Genomic DNA, 19,361 nt, shown 5'->3' with positions numbered 1-19,361 from the left:
TTTGGTATGTTTCATTTGCAACAAAGGGATCATTTTAAGAAGGGCCACCCCCTCTAAACAACATAACCCCGTCACGCCTATCTTTGGTGGTATTGTACCTGGATGACCCATATGGAATAGCAGACCATCTGTCCGGAGGTTCATATTTACAGAGAAATCACTATTTTTTTTTAAAAAATCGAGGTTTCCTGACGTGGGGGGCAGCTAGTGGCGTAGGCATGGGAAGCCATGGGGGCACATGCAACCCCATTCAAACTGCGGATAGAAGTGAATGAAAACGAAACATAGGGGGTGTTTTATGGGAGAGGGAAAGAGGATGATAGGATACGGTCCCACACCATCCACCAAGCTATGACCTTGTATGTTCAAATTCATCAAAGCATGGAGTTAAGACCGGTACCCCGTCCCCTATGGTGCCAGTACTGCCCCTACGAATATGTATCATTGTTCTTTCGACATTAAAAGGTATTGCTGTCAACACATTTATCAAATTTGACATCTTGCAAACTTGGATGACAGAATAACAAAATAACAAATCAACGGTCATTCCTTTGGAAGTATATAGCGCAAAATAATTTGGTTATGAGGTTGGTAAGAGCCAATTATACAAATGTTCATTAAATTTGGATAAAAGTGTGATAGTGACTCGAATGAAGGGCCCTATAGGAGCAAGGTTTTTGTTTTTAAATAATTTTTGTTCATCGAGTGAGCTGAGGTAAGAATTTTTTTGTGTGTGTGTGTGAGGAGACACAAGTCTGGCAGTTCTATGACAAACAACATCCTCCCCACCCCCAAAATCACTCTGGGGTATCTGTTCACTGATGGGCGGTGAAGTGCTCCCCCCCCCCCCTGAAAATAACCATCAGCACCAAATCCCAGGTCCGTGGCTCGAATACGAGTTGTACACCTACGCGATGTGTCGCTCAATTTATTTTGAAAGCACAATCTCACTTACTTTTGTCTTCACAGGTGAATGGATTTCTAAATTCTCTCTTTTCCCCACAGACTCTCTTCTCGTTTCCCCCAGGCTTCAATAGGCAGGTATATATACCTAACTAGATCACAATTGGGGCTCTATTGACTTTAATTTGCAGTGCCGGGAGCGTGAAGAAGAAATGATATTCTGGCACACCGAATGGAAGAAAGTAAACATCAACAATTGTATTTCTGTTTTCGCTTCGCGGTCTGTGCAAACGATCGTCGGAACAGGCGGGAGTTACTGAAAAGCGAACCATTATGCAGATAGTGGCAAGATCGGCTTTCGAGGATTAGTAATGGTCTAGGCCCACGGCTCTCATGGTGTCCATGTATTGTGCCTGCTGTGAAGGAAGAAAGTTTGGATATGAATGAAGTGATCAATCGAAAATTGTGAGAACTGTTTGCTGGAAGTGAAGGAGGTATATATTTCTACATTATTCATTGCCCGCGGAACAGAAGTTGCTGTAAGTATCACTGACGCTTTAATAGAAACACCTAGCATTTTGAGGGACCCTCGATCTTCAGAGTCGGAAACCACTTCAGATCATCCACGTGGATATACTACATGTATGATAGAATTCAAATTGACTACGTATTATAACTGGATCAACATTTTGAAATTGCTTTTTTAAAAATAGATATTACCCCTTTGTTTATGTATCGACTTTAATTATTCCCTATCAGTAGCACATCGACCTTTGTACTTTACTTTGATGTATAGACAAAACAGTTTACTAAGTGATCAAAGAACAATACTGGGCTATATCATTGCTGTTGAACAACATACGAGTAACAAGCGGCTGCAACGCTAAACAGTTCTTAGAAAAAGACGAAACAACGCTGACGTCCGAAAGAGCAACTTAGAAAAGTAATGTAATTATTCCAACGCCTGCTTGCCATTTTGTTTAAGGAATATTAACGAGAGGACACTTCTTGGCATGATTTGCATATGACAATTTCGAACTTGAAAAACACATAAGTATAGCATTGCTCTTCAGCCAACTGTACATTGACGAACTGCTTAGAAATTGCCGTATAGGAGAAATCATATTTTTTCTGAATATAGTTCTGATTGTCTACGTTAAACGCGTCGAAAATATAGTCTGTAAAGAGGACAATAACAATACAGCGTATGGATACGACCTTGAAGATTCTCAATGAATATTTGAACGCACAGCTGCATGCATTGTTTTCTCAAAGTTCATGACGTCCCGACCTCGATCAGGGTTTGCTATACCTCTCAAGGTTTAACCCTGTCAGTGCCATAGACGGGTATACGACGTAAGAAATCAATCGGTTTTAGGATTTATGCGCAACGAGAAGGTCAATCAAAATGTCGAATGATGAGCCAATGTACCATACCTTACAACACCTCGACATCGACGATGACGGCGACGACGAGCCTGGAGTCGGGTATGATGATCTGGAGGATGGCTCCGGCATTGAGGGCGATGTGACGACTAGGAACCGGCCGTCGAACGGGTACTCGCCCGGCGATTTGCCGACGAGAATCGTAGAGAACCCGCCACCGTACGAACCAGCCCAACAAGATAATCTTCTAAATACCACCCCCGCGTACGATGGTAGTTTTCCGATGGCATCGATGTCGAGGGATGCGTACGACATGGACGATGACAACGCGTTTGATGACGATGACGACGATGACGAGATGAATCCTCCAGAGTGTGGGTGGTGGAAATTCAAGCCTAGATGCATGAGGGTAAGTTTAATCAAAGACGTACGAGATGGGATGGGGGGGGGGTGGGTGGGCGAGGGGTGCAGACAACTATTATTCGGGTAACCGTCTTCTCATATCAGGGCATATAAACTTCCTTTTATGGTATATTTCTTCCACAAAATGAAAGTAAATGTTCACTAAAAAACGAAAGAAAATCGTACCAGCGCAATAAAAATCAGCCACTACCCGGTGGTATTACGCCAGTATAGTTATACATAATAATAGCCTTATTCATTCACAGGATTTTAGGTTGGGTACTGTTTTAGCCCCCATGTCCAATCTTGCAACGCCCATGTCTTTTTTGTCCTCTTTTTAATTTTCTTCAGGATCCATTTAGAGGGTAGTTTAAATAACATAATACCTATTTTTAATGAAGGGGATGAAATGGTGACCTACATTTCAATGACATTAATGCCCGCATTAGTGATATTGAGTGTTTATAAGTAGGGATTTAATTTCGACTTTAGTATTTTCAAGTATGAGATTTAAGTGAATTTTTTGAAAATTGTAATACAATACTACACCAGCACGATAAAGGTCATACTTTTTTTAAAATGCTAAACTAAATGTAGTGCGTACTCTAAAATCGTAGAATGATTTATGATATTAACTCACTCTCACTCTCTTCTCTCTCTCTCTCTCTCTCTCTCTCTCTTTCTCTCTCTCTCTCTCTCTCTCTCTCTCTCTCTCTCTCTCTCTCCCTCCCCACCTCCCACATCTATCCTGACTTTCTGTACCTCTCCAACTCTCTTCCTCTCCCTCTTCCTCTCCCACCCCCTCTCTCTCCCCCTCCCCCCTCTCTCTCTCTCTCTGTTGTTCCTATCTATCTCCCCCTTCCCACCTCCCATTTCCTATTCTAACTTTCTATATCTTTCCCATTCTCTTCCTCTCCGTCTCTCTCTCTCTCTCTCTCTCTCTCTCTCTCCCTCTCTCCCCTCTCTCTTCCCCCTCCCTGTCTCACTCTCTCTCTCTCTCTCACACACACACACAGGCGTGCATGAACGTGAAAGCGTACCTGGTGATCTACTCCCTGATCGGTATAGTCCAGGTGATGACGTCATATGGCATGGTCTCCATCGCAGTGACTACCATCGAGAAACGCTTCCAGCTGACCAGCTTCCAGAGTGGTATCATCCTCAGTGCCTACCAGTTCGCCAGCATGTTTTTTACAGTCTTTATTACGTAGGTCGCTTCAAAATACTAACGATATATCTATGTAAATCCTCGGCACAAATTTACAACATTGTAAGAAAATGAGAAGAAATCGGGTGTTCCTTATTATGATCAGCCTGGCGTAGGTACGGGTAGGGAGGTGACACGCCCTCAATCTCATTGCTAGTATCAGTTCGCCAGTATGGTTTTTATGGTCTTTATGACGTATAGGTCGGTTAAAAATACCAACAATTTGTTTCGTTACTCCATGAAGACCTTGAAAATGGAGAGAGAGGAAATATGATTTTTAATTTCCCTTTCATAATTTCTATGCCAGATTTAAAATTCTGTATCATATATATATATATATATATATATATATAAGGATAAGGCATTTAATTAAAGCCCCGCTGCACTAGTCTGGCCAGGAGGGATTAGACCTCCCTGCATGGTCACTGACAGGTGGCTATCTCAACAAATCAGCTCTCAATTAACATAAGAGAAAGAGGATCACGGGGGACCAATGGTCACCGATTAGGCATTGTTTGTTATATAGAGGGCGCAAGTAGCTATAATTAGTGCAGTGGGGATTAAAAGTCGTAGGCTATCAGAGAGATTATGTAACCGGACCAGAGACCACAAAAGGCGTGTCTGCACTATCTCGAGATTGCCAAATATCCAGCTATTTGAATTATCCCGATCGCAAACTATCCAGCTAATTTGCGTCTTCATCAGACCGAAGTAGCAAATTAGCTGGATAGTTGGTCGGGATAATATCCCAAGATATCTCGGTCTAGTTTGCGGTTTTCCGTGTTTACTAGTTGTACTAGCGCGGCGCTGAGCGGTATAGATCGCATGTGCGCGGAAAACCGGAAATCGTTGTGCCTGATGGGATCGGGATATTTGACTCCGTACTTCGGTCTAATGAAGACGGTCGCAAACTATCCCGCTAGTTGGGAAATAGTGGGCTATTTTGCAAACTAGACCGAGATATCTTGGGATATTATCCCGACCAACTATCCAGCTAATTTGCTACTTCGGTCTAATGATAGCTGGATAGTTTGCGATCGGGATAGTTCAAATAGCTGGATATTTGGCAATCTCGAGATAGTGAAGACGGGCCTATAGTATGGGGTTGATATCCTGTCGTTTCACTAACTTCCTTCAGCTAGACATTAATCTATTTCTCCTTCTCTCGACCCCGGTGAAGGAAGTAGGATAAGTGGTAACAGGTAAAGAGAAATTCTTTGAATGTTCGAGCGTTTTATTACCGTAACGGAAGTCCGGCTAAAGATATAATATTATTCAGCGCTTAGGAAAAGGTGCTTCATAAATCCAACTATTACTGTAATAAATAATTTATCAACGAAATTATTGAAATATTGTTTTTGTTTCACTGAGCTTGAAACAGTTGACAGGAATGGATGAAAAGTCCACTGGAGCGGATACAAAGCTTTCCTACTAATGTTAGATTTGGCAGAAACTAAGTTGAACCCAATGACATGTCATTGTTGTTGATGTTGTTCATTGTTTTCTGTTTATATTTAGATATATTGGTGAGCAGCGTCACAAGCCCCTATGGGTGGGCTGGGGTTCCATGTTCCTTGCCTTGGGGTCCATCCTCTTCACCCTACCTCACTTCTTGAGTGACTTTTACAACCCCGAGGACCGGTCCAGTGGGGGCTCCGACCAAGCGGTGTGCCCCCTATCGAACCTCAGCATGGGCGTGGCAATGGACACGTGCGGTGCAGGGAATGAAACTGGTAATTAATTAATTTTGTCACTTTTTTTGTTTTGTCACATTCCTCTATGTAACTGCTTTATTACATTCTTTTTTGCCCCCCCCCCTTTTTTTTTTGTCCTGCATATTTTCTAATTTCTTCTGCTATTTCCTTCTTCCCCAAATTTGCTCTTTGTTTACCGGTTTCCGCACTTTATGTTGATCCGTTCTTTCATGAACATTTCATTTTTAAAAGATACATCGATGAATTTAGCATTTGAAAGTGTTTTGAGGAGAAGCTAATAGTGCTTGAAATGACCAATTCTCGATGTACTTTACCCTTTATTGTGGAAGATTGACCTATGCAAAGAAATAAGTACGTCTAATATTGACAGATTAGAAATTAATTAGAATGATTCCCGTGTAGCATTCGTGATGTAGGGCCTATGCAATATAGTTTTGAGAAAAAAATTCGATCCTCACTATAGCTAGTTGCAAATGGGAAAATGACTTTGCGCTTTTTGTTATCTCGTAGTTCATCGACGTATATCTAGTTATGACATCAATATATAATGACCACCAAAACTTTACTCTATTTGTTCACAATGTTATATAAAGGTATATATTCCCGATTTATACGATTTTCTGCTTGCCTCTAATGCTTAGGAACAGATCCAGCATTTTTGTGGTTTTATCCGACACCTTGGTGCTCTAAAATAAGAATACCGATTTGTTTGGCAGTCGACGCCCTTTCTTTCAGAATTTAACGGTAAAATAGATACGGCATGCGTGATAAATGTTGTTAGACGCTTGAAAGACGCATCACAATAGACGCCTATCCTTTGCGTCATTTCCCATTCAATATCGTTCGTTACTCCCAATTTTGAATTTAGTAATGGAACAAAAAAAATTAAGGTCTGTTCACCTCTATCCTACTTGGCAGTGGCGATTTTTTTTTTTAAGTTGGGGGGGGGGGGGACCGACCCGTTGGCATATCTTCAGTAAATTAAAAATACATTAATATAATATAGGCACATGTTCAGCTGCAAATATGTGCCAAAATAATGTATCAAGAGCATTATTCCACGCGGGTCTTCTCGGTTGGTCGATTATTGGTCCTTCCTGTAGGTTCTGACATGGAACTGAGTTCGGATGTTATTCACATTTGGCATAAATATGTATTAATGACGAATTATTATTTTTTCTTGGATTCTCGAAGACGCGATTAACATGAAAATGAGCAATGGAATCTATATAAAGAAATCGAGTTAGTCGTCCCGACCAAGTCGGTATTCACACGCGATCTCCTACGAGCAAACATGGGTTTTGTTTTTCAGTGCAATGTTATCTCCAGCAAACTGTTATTATAGTTTGTACATATATTTTTCTCCGATCCAAACAACTCGTCTAATGCATAATAACGATGATGATGATGATCATTCACAGTATTTAAATGGTGTCAAATTTCTGTTCAAAACATTCAAATGCGCATGATGATTAGCTTTAAACCAGACATACAATCGCATCACAAGCACTAAAGCTCACTTTTGTTACTAATACTGTTGCAGGCCTGCTTCCCCTAAAAATGTTGTGTCTGATCAGTCTAATAGAATAGATAACAAAATAATGTTCATGTACATGCAGGTTCCACAACGAGTCCATACAAACGAGATTATGCGCATTTTCTCTGCCTTTTTATTTGAATATCGTTCATTGATAATAATCTATTTGTATCCTTTCAGTCTCGAAACTAAACTCGGATGAACTTGACCTCTTTCTGTTCTATTCATGTCACAATCAAGGTCACCTGATTTACGTCATTCACCGTAACGAGCTTCCCACGTGATCGATTTAAATTGAAAAGATTGAAGTGTGAAAGAAAATAACAAACAAACTTGAACAAAGTAGTATACTTCGGTGCATGAACTCTTCTGTTTGGCTGGATGGCCAGGGTAGCATGACATAAGCCAAAAGCAAAAATGCGGTAATAGTTGTTCGAGGGTAGTTGTCCTGTTGTTAGTTGTTCGATAGGTAACTGTCCTATTGGTAGTTGTTCGAGGGGTAGTTGTCCTGTTGGTAGTTATTCTAGAGTTAATTGTCCTGTTGGTAGTTGTTCGAGGGGTAGCTGTCCTGTTGGTAGTTGTTCGAGGGGTAGTTATTCTAGAGGTAATTGTCCTGTTGGTAGTTGATCGAGAGGCAATTGTCCTGTTGGTAGTTGTTCGTGGGGTAGCTGTCCTATTGGTAGTTGTGCGAAGGGTAGTTGTCCTGTTGGTAGTTGTTTGAAGGGTAATTTTCCGGTTGGTAGTTGCTCGAGGGGTAGCTGTCCTGTTGGTAGTTGTTCGAGGGGTAATCGTTCTGGTGCTAGTTGTTCGAAGGGTAATTATCCGGTTGGTAGTTGCTCGAGGGGTAGCTGTCCGGTTGGTAGTTGTTCGAGGGGTAATCATTCTGGTGCTAGTAGTTCGAAGGGTTATCGTCCTGGTGGTAGTTGTTCGAAGGGTAATTGTCCTGGTGGTAGTTGTTCGAAGGGTAACTGTCCTGGTGGTATTTGTTTTCGAAGGGTAACTGTCCTGGTGGTAGTTGTTTGAAGGGTAACTGTCCTGTTGGTAGTTGTTCGAAGGGTAATTGCCCTGGTGGTAGTTGTTCGAAGGGTAACTGTCCTGTTGGTAGTTGTTAGAGGGGTAATTGCCCTGGTGGTAGTTGTTCGAAGGGTAACTGTCCTGTTGGTAGTTGTTCGAAGGGTAATTGCCCTGGTGGTAGTTGTTCGAAGGGTAACTCTCCTGTTGGTAGTTGTTAGAGACGTATTTGTCCTGTTGGTAGTTGTTCGAAGGGTAACTGTCCTGTTGGTAGTTGTTAGAGGGGTATTTGACCTGTTGGTAGTTGTTAGAGGGGTAATTGTCCTGTTGGTAGTTGTTCGATGGGTACATGTAGTTGTCCTTTTGATAGTTGTTCGAGGGGTAGCTCTCCTGGTGGTAGCTGTTCGAGGGGTAGTTCTCCTGTTGGTAGTTGTTCGAGGGGTAGCTGGCCTGTTGTTAGTTGTTTGGATGATAATTATCATGGTGGAAGCTGTTCGAGGGGTAGCTCTCCTGGTGGTAGCTGTTCGAGGGGTAGCTCTCCTGTTGGTAGTTGTTCGAGGGGTAGCTGGCCTGTTGTTAGTTGTTTGGATGATAATTATCATGGTGGAATTAAGCTGTTCGAGGGGTAGCTCTCCTGGTGGTAGTTGTTCGAGGGGTAGCTCTCCTGTTGGTAGTTGTTCGAGGGGTAGCTGGCCTGTTGTTAGTTGTTTGGATGATAATTATCATGGTGGAAGCTGTTCGAGGGGTAGCTCTCCTGGTGGTAGTTGTTCGAGGGGTAGTTGTCCTGTTGGTAGTTGTTCAAGGGGTAGCTGTCCTGTTGTTAGTTGTTTGGATGGTAATTGTCCTGTTGGTAGCTGTTGGTTCGAGGGGTAATTGTTCTGGTGGTAACTGTTCGAGGGGTAATTGTCCTATAGCGGTAGTTTTTCAAGGGGTGTCATGGTGGTAGTTGTTAGAGACGTATTTGTCCTGTTGGTAGTTGTTCGAAGGGTAACTGTCCTGTTGGTAGTTGTTCGAGGGGTAATTGTCCTGGTGGTAGTTGTTCGAAGGGTAACTGTCCTTTTGGTAGTTGTTCGAGGGGTAATTGCTCTGGTTGTATTTGTTAGAGGGGAAGTTGTCCTTAGTGTTGTCCAGGTCTGGATATGTTGTCTGGGGATGATAATGACGTTTAAAAACATTGACCAATCATTCACCATTCTTTTCCAATGATTATAAAATTATTACCATACCTTTTAATATCCATATGTCAATCACTTATAAAAGTAATATTAATATGTACAAATGTGTGTATCATCTAGATTTTGTATATGTTATTATCATCTCAGAAAGCGGAGGAGATGGCGGCGACCCTTCGCGATTCTTATGGCTCTTCGTCCTAGCTCAGCTATGTAACAGCCTCGCCGCCGCGCCAGTCTTCACCCTCGGGGTGACGTACTTGGATGACAACCTCTCCACCAAAACATTCGGTTTATACATGGGTAAGGTACCATGAATTCTTTAATGATTTTGAATGTTGATTTTTTTCTCAGAAATTTTGTGTTTGCATTAAGAAAAGTTATCACGCGACACTACATCACTCGAACGTTTTATGGGCAGTGAGATAGCTGAAACACTGAGCATGATGATGGCTTGATGTTTTTTCTTTCTTCTAAATAGATTACAACTATCAATTTCTTCACCTTAGCACTAAATACAAATAAATGTAAAGTTGTAGGTCGATATGAATTACCTATGGAGTGGTAGAAGGAAAGAAAAACAAAATCTTTCTGCAATTGATTGATATTCTTTGACATGTTCCAACGCGAGATTCTTTGAATTTCCTTTTCTAGTTTATTATATTGTTTAGACCCAAACTTAGTTAGATTGAAATCGGAAACAATTTTTGAAAGTTGTATTCGCTATAGGTATAGGGGCTCCTCAAAATTGCTGAACCGGTAATGTCTCTGTGATGTTATGGCGTAAAACTTTACCATTTGTTTCAACACGCAGTACTAAAAGAACGAGTCATACCCCAAGGGAGAAGGCACTTGGGAGAAAAAACAGAATTTAAGGAGATTTTTTTTTATACTTGATAATTTTAACGGGAGAGTTATCCGCAAACGCCTCGCAATGCACTGACTTATTAAACTGCGAATTTGAATAGACTTACTGATCTCATATTTCAAACATTCGCCATTCGGTTCATCTTACTTTTCTGCTTTCATACAAATGAAAAATGGATTGCCCTTTGATATTGGCTTATAAATTCCTCTGACCCCTTTTTTCTAGGTATATTCAACGCGGTAATGAGCTTTGGGCCAGCAGCAGGTTATTTCATTGGGACCATGACGCTCTCCCTTCATACCAACTTCTACTCTGACTTGTCAAGGTAAGAGCCAAACAAACAAATACAAAAAGACACAAAAACACAAACATACAAACAAGCGAACAAACTAACAAAAAAACTAACAAAAGAACAAACAAACAAACATTCTTTTAAGAACCGCCAGGAAAAAAAGTCAGAGAAACGGAACAAAAAAACAAATTTAAGATAATAAGACAGCTGGTCAGAAAAATATATATTAAATGACATGAAAAGTGCTTCCTAATCATTAAACAAGGGCGTAGCTACGGGGTCACGTGTCCTATAACGAGAAACAGTCATTAATGTAAAATAGAAAGACAAAGAGAGAGAGAGAGAGAGAGAGAGAGAGAGAGAAATACAGAGAAGACATATAGAAAGAAAGGGTGACGAGAAAGGCGATGCATACAAGAAGATAATAACACCCTTTTTACACCCTCTTCTCACTCCCGAATTTCATTCACTGGTGCCCCCATACCCCTCAATAAATGGGCTCATGCTACGCCACTGAATGCGTTTTTTTTTAAATAACTGGACATTAGTTTTGTTTTATGTATATTACTATATTAAAGCCCAGTCAATGGGTCGTTAGTATAGGTGGATGGATGGTGGCTGGAGTTTCTTATCATGCTTGATATGCTTTCACTCTGGTTACTTTAGGCTATCTCGGCTATAATCTTTAAGCGCTATGAGCCTCATGACGCGACGGATATGAGTACTACTATGTCAAAGAAGCCATTATTATCATATGCATACATGTAGTTTGCCAATCCCATAATTTTTTTCTGAACATCTCATTTTTTCTTCTTCAGCGTTACCATCACTCCTGATAATCCTCTCTGGGTAGGTGCATGGTGGCTGGGGTTTCTCATCAGTGCCAGCCTCGTCATTCTCTCAGGGTTTACTATCATGGCCTTCCCAAGAGCCCTACCAGGTAAATACTACCTCCTACACGCACAGCAAAGATCTGTCAATTTGTATATTAATAGTTAAGATATTTCAAGTTAGAAATTGAAGAACTGTTGGGGGCAAGCATTGTATGTGAGAAATCAGTGGCGTAGCTACCCACTGAAGCTACGCCACTGATTTCTGGCCCACTGCCCAGAGGGTACATGTCCCCAGGTGCGGATCCAGCCGGCGACAAGGGAGGGGCCAATAGGGGGCCCAATTTCATGAGAAAACGTTTAGCGACGAGTCAGTCAGCCGGAGAATAAGCTGGGGGGGGGGGGGGGAAAGCACTATTTTTTCCTTTTTTATATTAAAAAAAAGGGTTAAATTTACCTGTTTGGGGCCAAACAGGAGTAAAGATATTTCTCAAACGTTTTTAGTAAGATGGACACGAAAAGTCTATTCTAATTTTTTGATATAATGAACAAACCTTTTTGTTTTAGGTTATGTCATATAGGCCTAATCGTAATCTTATACATGTATTTTTATCTCCTCCCTCTCATTCCCCTCTTTCTGTCTCTCTCATTTAATGACTAACTGTCTGTCACACGCACGTTTTCTCTCGTTATCTTGCTTATTCATTCTCTCTTCCTCTCTCTCTCTCTCTCTCTCTCTCTCTCCCTATTTCTGCTCCCCTCACCCCCCCCCCCCCCTCTCTACCTTGCTCGCTCAACCCGCGAACCCTATATCAGGAATGAAAAAGAACCAACGCGAGCGGCGTCGACAAGGGAACAAGGGTAGCGAGTTCGTGAGTCGACCAGGGCTTGGTAACTCGATACGAGACGCTCCACGAGCCCTCGTCAAGATCCTCAGCAACGTCCCTTTCCTCTTCCTCTCCCTCGAGGCCGCCACCGACTATTTCATCGGAACGGGCATCTTCGTCTTCACACCCAAGTTCTTCGAGTCGCAGTTCAATATGAACGCAAGAGACGTCGGCAAATCTCTAGGTGAGATAAATACATCAATAATTGTATTAAAGCTTATCTGTACTACTTTATTGGAGGGATTAGACCGACCAGAAAGGATACTGGACAGGTGGTTATCTCATCAACTCAGCTCTCAATTAACATACGAAAACGAAGATCATGGGGGTGACCAATGGTCACCGATTAGGCATTGTTTTCTATATAGAGGGAGCAAGTAGCTACAAGTAGGACAGTGTGGCTTTAAGACCATTATCGATTCTAGATGGGGGCTGGGAGATGAAGCTACCCCCTCCCCCTTTCTAGATTATAAATGAATTTGCGCGAGGCTCATGAAAACAAATAACGCAAGAGCTCCGAAGCCCCCAAAGCCTCCCAAATATATTGTTTCTCGGACTTCGCGTGAATAAGATGATTTATGAACATTGTAATCACCTTATCAAGATTTAAAAAAAAATTGTAATCATAAATGATGATAATGATATCTTCTTAATACAGGATAGCCTCATAAAAAAAAATCTAGCTCTTTCTGAAGTCCATGAAACTTTGTTTAAGGTAAACTTAGGAGTTATCATCTATTAGTTAGAATCGGAGATAAATTCATTTCCTTAACTACAATTAAAAAAAAAAAAAAAAAATCAACATCAAAACAAAATAATTGTTTCAAACTATCTGTGTTCTTATCTATCTACAGGATTTATTGTGATGACGCAACACTTTTTGGGGTCCATCATCAGTGGCGGTATAATCAAGAAGTTTGATTTAAAGTTTGAAGGTCTACTGAAGCTTAGTATTTGCTCTGTATTCGCCTCATTATTAGTGGGACTAGGTTTTCTCATGCACTGCCCTAATCCACCACTAGCAGGGATTACTGTCGAATACCAAACGTAAGTATTGCATTGATGTCGTGTGCTACAGACTCCCCTGAAATTACCTAGCATGCACATACAGTCAAACCTGTCTATAGCGAGTACGACCGTCCAAGGGAAGCACAAAAAGTGGTCTTTGTAGACAGGTTCCTTTAGTACGTACATACAGTCAAACCTGTCTATAGCGATCGCACAACGGAAGCACAAAAAGTGGTCTTTGTAGACAGGTTCCTTAATTTTGTACATGTTTCAATGAGAAACCATTTTCAAGGGAAACCAAACGTGTGGTCTTTGTAGACAAGTGGTCACTAAAGCAGGTTTGACTGTATAGTACTTGAGTGATGAACACCATAGACCATAGACAGAAATATAACGTATCCTGGAAAAGGCAATGCAGGGGAAACGGGCATGAAAGGACCCGCGTGAATACTCAATCATTTTCACCCCACAACGATCCATAAATAAAATTGCAATCGAGGTCCTAAAACAAAAACAAAGGTATTACAAAAAAATCTACCTCGTGGGTTTTCACATGAAAAGTGTAATTAGTGGATGCGAGAAGGAGTTCAAGCCAAACTTAATAAAAGCATTATTATTCGATCATGTATTTTGTGCAAGCGTAAATTTGATTTATTGGTAGATTATATAGCGTTTTGTACCCTACCCGGGTCTGGGGGGTGTTTCACAAAGATTCTAAGTTGAACTTATCTCTAAGTTGGACTTAAAAATTATGGAAAGCCATTAGCATCTTTGAAAATATTTTGTAAAAGTTATTTTGAAAGGCATAAAATGTTGATTCAAATCATTCATATTTTCTATCATCAAGGAGAGTTCATGTTCTGGATGTGGAATTTATAAAAAGTCTAAAATACTTGAATTTCTGCTTTTGAATATATTTCGTTTTAAGGCTCCAATGGCTGTCCATAACTTTTAAGTCCAACTTAGTGTTAAGTTCTACTTAGGATCTTTGTGAAACGGGGCCCTGGTCTGTTACCCGCCAGGTAAAGCAGTAGTTTGAGCTGAGCTATCATACCAGCAAGCATGTATCAAGTTAATTTCTTTTAAGATCATGTATATAATTGGTTGATCCAGGGTTTTCGTACATACTATATATATATATATATATATATATGTGTGTGTGTGTGTGTGTGTGTGTGTGTGTGTGTGTGTGTGTGTGTATAGCTTAAACAAGTTTCTTACCTTTTTTCTTCTTCAGTCCACTGATCCTTAATTCGAATTTAAAATATAATTGATTTCGATCCTGATTAAAACTCATCGTGCATAAAGCTAACAGGTGCCTTTATTCCTCTTTATCTTTCGTCGATTAATCCATTTAAGTATCTGTTTAAAGAATAGGATGGATAATTTGTTTTCTTTTGAACTAAAATTCACAATTTAAATCTGCTTATTCAATTCTTGTTGCCCCTTTAGTTCAACACGTATATCTGCGGATGAAGTCTCGCTCATCTCTGCATGCAATTCCCATTGTACCTGTACGGAGTACTTCGAGCCCGTATGCGGAGAGGACAATGTCATGTACTTCTCGCCTTGCTATGCAGGCTGTAGGGAGGACGAGTACGTCGATGACGCGGGAACAACGGTGAGGAATTACATCATACATGCCCGCTGACACGATGCGTCATTCACCTGACTGACGCGGCCTTTGACGTGTCCCCAAATACCCGATGCACACAAGGGTTTATTTCCAGGTTACTACCTGCGCTATTCAAGCTTGTGAACCGAATTAAGTAATACGCTAGTATTACAGAGCACTGTTTTTTTTTTGTAGAGGTCATTCTCTCTCCTCGTGTCAATGACTGCGCAGGTCGCTGACGCAGTACTCCGTCAGCAAATGACGCATCGTGTGAAGTGGGCATTAGGGTGTCATCTTCAAAATGTGAATGAAAAATTGAGACATTGCAAACGCTTATATAATTGGCGCATGCAGTTATTTTCTTCAAAGGCTTGATAAGCGCAGGTAATAGCGCAATTGATTGACGCATGTGTATAGTGAGCATTAAGAGTAATATCAATCTAAGAACAACGATAAAACTGCCACGTATTTGCACACCCTAGGAAACTCTCCCTCGAATCCTTTTTCGTTTTCATTGAGAGAATTTGACATTCAAAAGACAGTTTAGATTTGTTTTTAATTAATCTGGTTAACAGCGCAAAGCAAGAAAAGCATTTATGAAATAGTGTGACATTTACAAATTTATGCCTTGATTCCTTTAAAAATAATTAACGTCACTAATGACTGAGTAACAACCTCACCTCCGCAAGAAATTCCATGCTCAATTTGGTACTTCTCCTTTTACAGGTATTCACCGACTGCAGATGTATTATGCTAAACGGTACGTCCACACCTACGTATGATGACGTCACAACGGACAGCGGGGATCGACCGTTCCTGTACGGGGGTGCTAAACCGGGGCGTTGCCAGACGTGGTGTAATGTGCAATGGCTGTACCTGGTATTGATATGGTTGTTTGCATTCTTTGGAACAATGACGACAATCCCGGCTTGGATTGCGACTATGAGGTAATAACGTAATGTAGCATACTGCAGTAGATTCATTCGATATTCTAGAGGGGGCTTAGGGGCTCAACCCCCCCCCCCCCCATCCTTCCCCGAAAAATCTTGATTATAAACAAACTAAGCAAGGTATATGCAGTAAATGAATGCAACAAAACCCATGCAAGCCCCAACCCCAACTATTCTTCTAGAACCGCACCTGAGTAGCTTTTATTATGGAAAAACACAATAATGTTTAGACCGTTCAATAACATATTCAAATGTATAGATGTTTCTTTCCTGGGGACCTAGTGACGAGATATCCATTTACATGACATTTAATGGATGAACTACAATACTTGGAATCCAGTCTGCATAGATTACTTTTTGCTATGTCGGTTTTTAAGTTTGAATGTGTTAGTAAACTAGTCTACTGTCGGATATTCAGGGGGGGGGCACAAACATACGATTTTTGTTGTTTACAGTATTACAAATCCACATTTTTAGGGCTATTTTCATGTTGATCTGACCTTAAACAAGTCACATTTCTCTAGACTTTTAAAAAGTCATCACAATATTCATTATTTTTCTACATCGTTTTTTTTTATGTTACACTAGGTCTGTGTCGTACTCGCAGAGAGCGTTTGCACTGGGAGTACAATGTATCTTCTATGGCGGTCTAGGTGAGTTATTTTGGTGATAATTTGAATTCAATGACGGGCATTTAATTTTAAAATGTGTAGGAGGTTTAATACAGGATGAAATTTTCTTAAGTTCGAATTTACAATAGTTTTACTTTAAACCAGTCCTTTGGAAAGCTGTCTCGGTCTCCTGCAATCATTACAATGAGCATATTAGGTAAAAATATGAAAGAAAGATATAAATCCTATCAACCTATTCATTCATTTTAAGTTTTAAAAGTTATTTTTAAAAAATCAGCAAGAGAATGAAATGACAAAAATATGACAGCGACGTATTCTAATATTTCCTTCTTTTTTCTGCACGTAGTGTTTTACGCTCTCTAACTTTTCAGCTGAAACTATGCCAGTTAATAGTTTATCTCACAATTTGAGGGACAGAGTGTTTTCCCCTCTTTTCTTAAATTCGGTGGTTCTGCTTTTAACCCTTTGAACCCATACTCCAAAACCAGGTACCGTTCCAGCACCCATCGTTTTCGGCTTGGTCATCGATCGCGCCTGCATCAAGTGGGACGAGTCGAGCTGTAGCGGGTCCGGGGCGTGTCTCATCTACGACAACCAAGCGTTCGCCAGGTACTTCCTCATCCTGGTCGTGTGCTTCAAGTCCGCATCGTTCCTCCTCTTGGTGCTCTCTCGGTGGTGCTACACGCCTGCCGAGGAGGAGAAGATGGACGCAAGGGACGTGTACGGCCCGCGGGCGAGAACCCGAGTTCCGACGACTGAACTCTGATGACTGCTGCATGCTTGAAATGACTGTTCTATGCCAGCTGCAGCCTGCATGCGCACGAGGCGTTATTTGCCTGACGTAAGAGTGCGTCAACGAGTGGAGCGGCCGTACGTTTACGCACGTTGTAAAGAGTCGGATGACATCGTATATAATGCAAAATGAACAGTGGAAACATTGTGTTAAATATTGGCGTTTACGTGCGCTATTGGCTTTACACGCTTGATTAGCGGAGGTGAAAACGCAATTGAATTGACGCCTCGTGTTCAGCGGGCATTGCATCATAGTGATATAGAGAATAGAAACGCGCAGCTTCTTCACAGCGGCGGGTCAAGGCTTATTTTACTGTGGAGGGATGGAATAGACAAGTACAAATTCGGTTTGTATTCAGATGTGTATTAATGTATGAACAATATGACGTCGTGTGGGGGGGGGGGGGGGGGGAGTGGGCCCGGCCCCCCACTCCGTGAACGGAGGGATACCATGCGTGTTACCAAAATGTTCGGTAACGGGGTACTTTTCACTCACTAAAGTCCGGCGCGTAGTACACAAAAATCCGGCCCGTATTGACTTTACACACCGGACTTAGAGGGTGTTTTCAAAAGGAGGGAACATGCATATGCGTACCCTAAATAACACTGAGTGAGGGGGCCGGGGGAGGGGGGAGGGGGGCACGTTCTCTAAATCTTTTCACCCCTCCCGATCCTTCACTGATACCAAGATAGAAATCCGGATTATTCACACAAGGCGTGATCCGAGTAAAAGGGTCCCGTTTGAGAACAATTGGTATTTGGTTTGTATCTGCATGTGCATCTGAAAAGTGTGACATTTTAAAATGCCACGTTAATCATAGAAGTAAACCGATTTGGTATTTGAAATAGGCTCGAAAATGTCTCTTTGTTATTCAATCTTGGGGATATGTAGGCCTAGGCTATACCTGAAATTGATTAAGGCTCGAAGTTTCGAACGCTGTACTGTCGCAAGAGTAGGGACATAATATGTACGGAGTTGATGATTACACCTCACAGTGCATTGTAATTATCATGATTATGTATATTTCGAATAGTTATAATTCTATCTTGAATGTTTCAGTGTTTTTCTCGTTTTTTAATGTATATTGATATTAATGAAAACGGACAGCGATGACAATTTCATGTCTTATATTTGCAATCGGGCAATAATGTTAGTGCGCAACAGCCATATATGTCGTACACTAGTTAATGGTGGACAGTATGTTCAGTTTGTCCGATGAAGTTGAACCTTATTGTATCAATTGCCAAAGAGACTTGATATTTGTTTGTTGTTCCTTGTATTTTGCCAAAGTTTAAACGTTTGATATGACCATTATCATCTAAGTGCCTTATTAAACATGTACGGATGTGTATAGATTTTTGTCTCTAAATTCTAATGAAGTTATAATGATAATAATAATAATACTCAGTTTTTATATAGCGCTTATTAGAATCACTAAGCGCTTCCAAACTTGGAGATTATTAATGATGAATCTTTAACAGGACAATGAAAATTATCGCCTCGTTTTTTTTACTTCAGTAAGAGTGAAGACGAAACGGCTAAATATAATGTTTTTTTGTTTTTTTTGCTAAGATGTTTTTCGTGCAATTGAGGACAAATGCATGACTTGCTCTATTTTATTTTTAATGTTGTAATAATTATAGTAATACCTTTTAAGATACAAAACAGCAACATGTTTTGAATGCATTTCGTTACTGCTTGTATATGAATACAGTACTTTGCTCAAATAAACATTTTAAAAAGATGAAAAGACATTTTATACGCTTTTTGTTTATGTTATGTTTATTTTTATTTTTTAGGAATATATTGTCGTTGCATGCATATCTGCAACATAATGCTTTAATTTTACCTTAGTTTTAAGCGGTTATTAGACGTTTATGTGCATCACAGTATACAAAAAACATTTGACTTAATTATGAAGTCGTCAAAATTAGCTTATTGTGACAAATTCAATGGAATATTAGTAAATTAGTGTTTTATGTTTACAAAATATTGTATTTCATTGTATGTGTATGAGATATCCATTTTACAATTTCATAAATGTTTTCAAATGAAAATATCAATAGAAAAAGTTACAGATTTGCAGATACTCGATATATATATAACTGGCATCACAATAACGCCCTCACGTAGTAACAGTAAAGCAATTCTTC

At 40.5% G+C, this 19,361-nt stretch overlaps 1 protein-coding gene across 1 annotated transcript; it reads left to right on the top strand.

Moving 5' to 3' along the window:
- The first annotated feature begins 169 nt into the window (after positions 1–169).
- LOC580972 (solute carrier organic anion transporter family member 4A1) lies at positions 170–17,610 on the top strand. Its single transcript, XM_030974005.1, has 12 exons — positions 170–2,698; positions 3,708–3,898; positions 5,417–5,631; positions 9,484–9,636; positions 10,427–10,526; positions 11,312–11,433; positions 12,140–12,394; positions 13,065–13,257; positions 14,671–14,839; positions 15,560–15,780; positions 16,372–16,436; positions 16,889–17,610. The coding sequence occupies exons 1-12, from the start codon at positions 2,312–2,314 to the stop codon at positions 17,179–17,181; spliced, it is 2,364 nt and encodes a 787-aa protein (XP_030829865.1). The 5' UTR covers positions 170–2,311; the 3' UTR covers positions 17,182–17,610.
- The last annotated feature ends 1,751 nt before the right edge of the window (positions 17,611–19,361 follow it).

Source organism: Strongylocentrotus purpuratus, unplaced genomic scaffold, assembly GCF_000002235.5.
Source record: "Strongylocentrotus purpuratus isolate Spur 01 unplaced genomic scaffold, Spur_5.0 spur5_scaffold_7, whole genome shotgun sequence".
Classification (NCBI taxonomy): Eukaryota; Metazoa; Echinodermata; class Echinoidea; order Camarodonta; family Strongylocentrotidae; genus Strongylocentrotus; species Strongylocentrotus purpuratus.
This window is presented reverse-complemented; position numbering and strand designations above follow the sequence as displayed.

What these genes read in the sequence shown, in the direction of transcription:
- LOC580972 (XM_030974005.1), top strand. Translation starts at nt 2,312, where the DNA reads ATGTCGAATGATGAGCCAATGTACCATACCTTACAACACCTCGACATC. An exon ending in TTTTTTACAGTCTTTATTAC is followed by an intron (nt 3,899 to 5,416) that starts GTAGGTCGCTTC and finishes GTTTATATTTAG; the next exon opens with ATATATTGGTGAGCAGCGTC. An exon ending in TATCTTCTATGGCGGTCTAG is followed by an intron (nt 16,437 to 16,888) that starts GTGAGTTATTTT and finishes CCCTTTGAACCC; the next exon opens with ATACTCCAAAACCAGGTACC.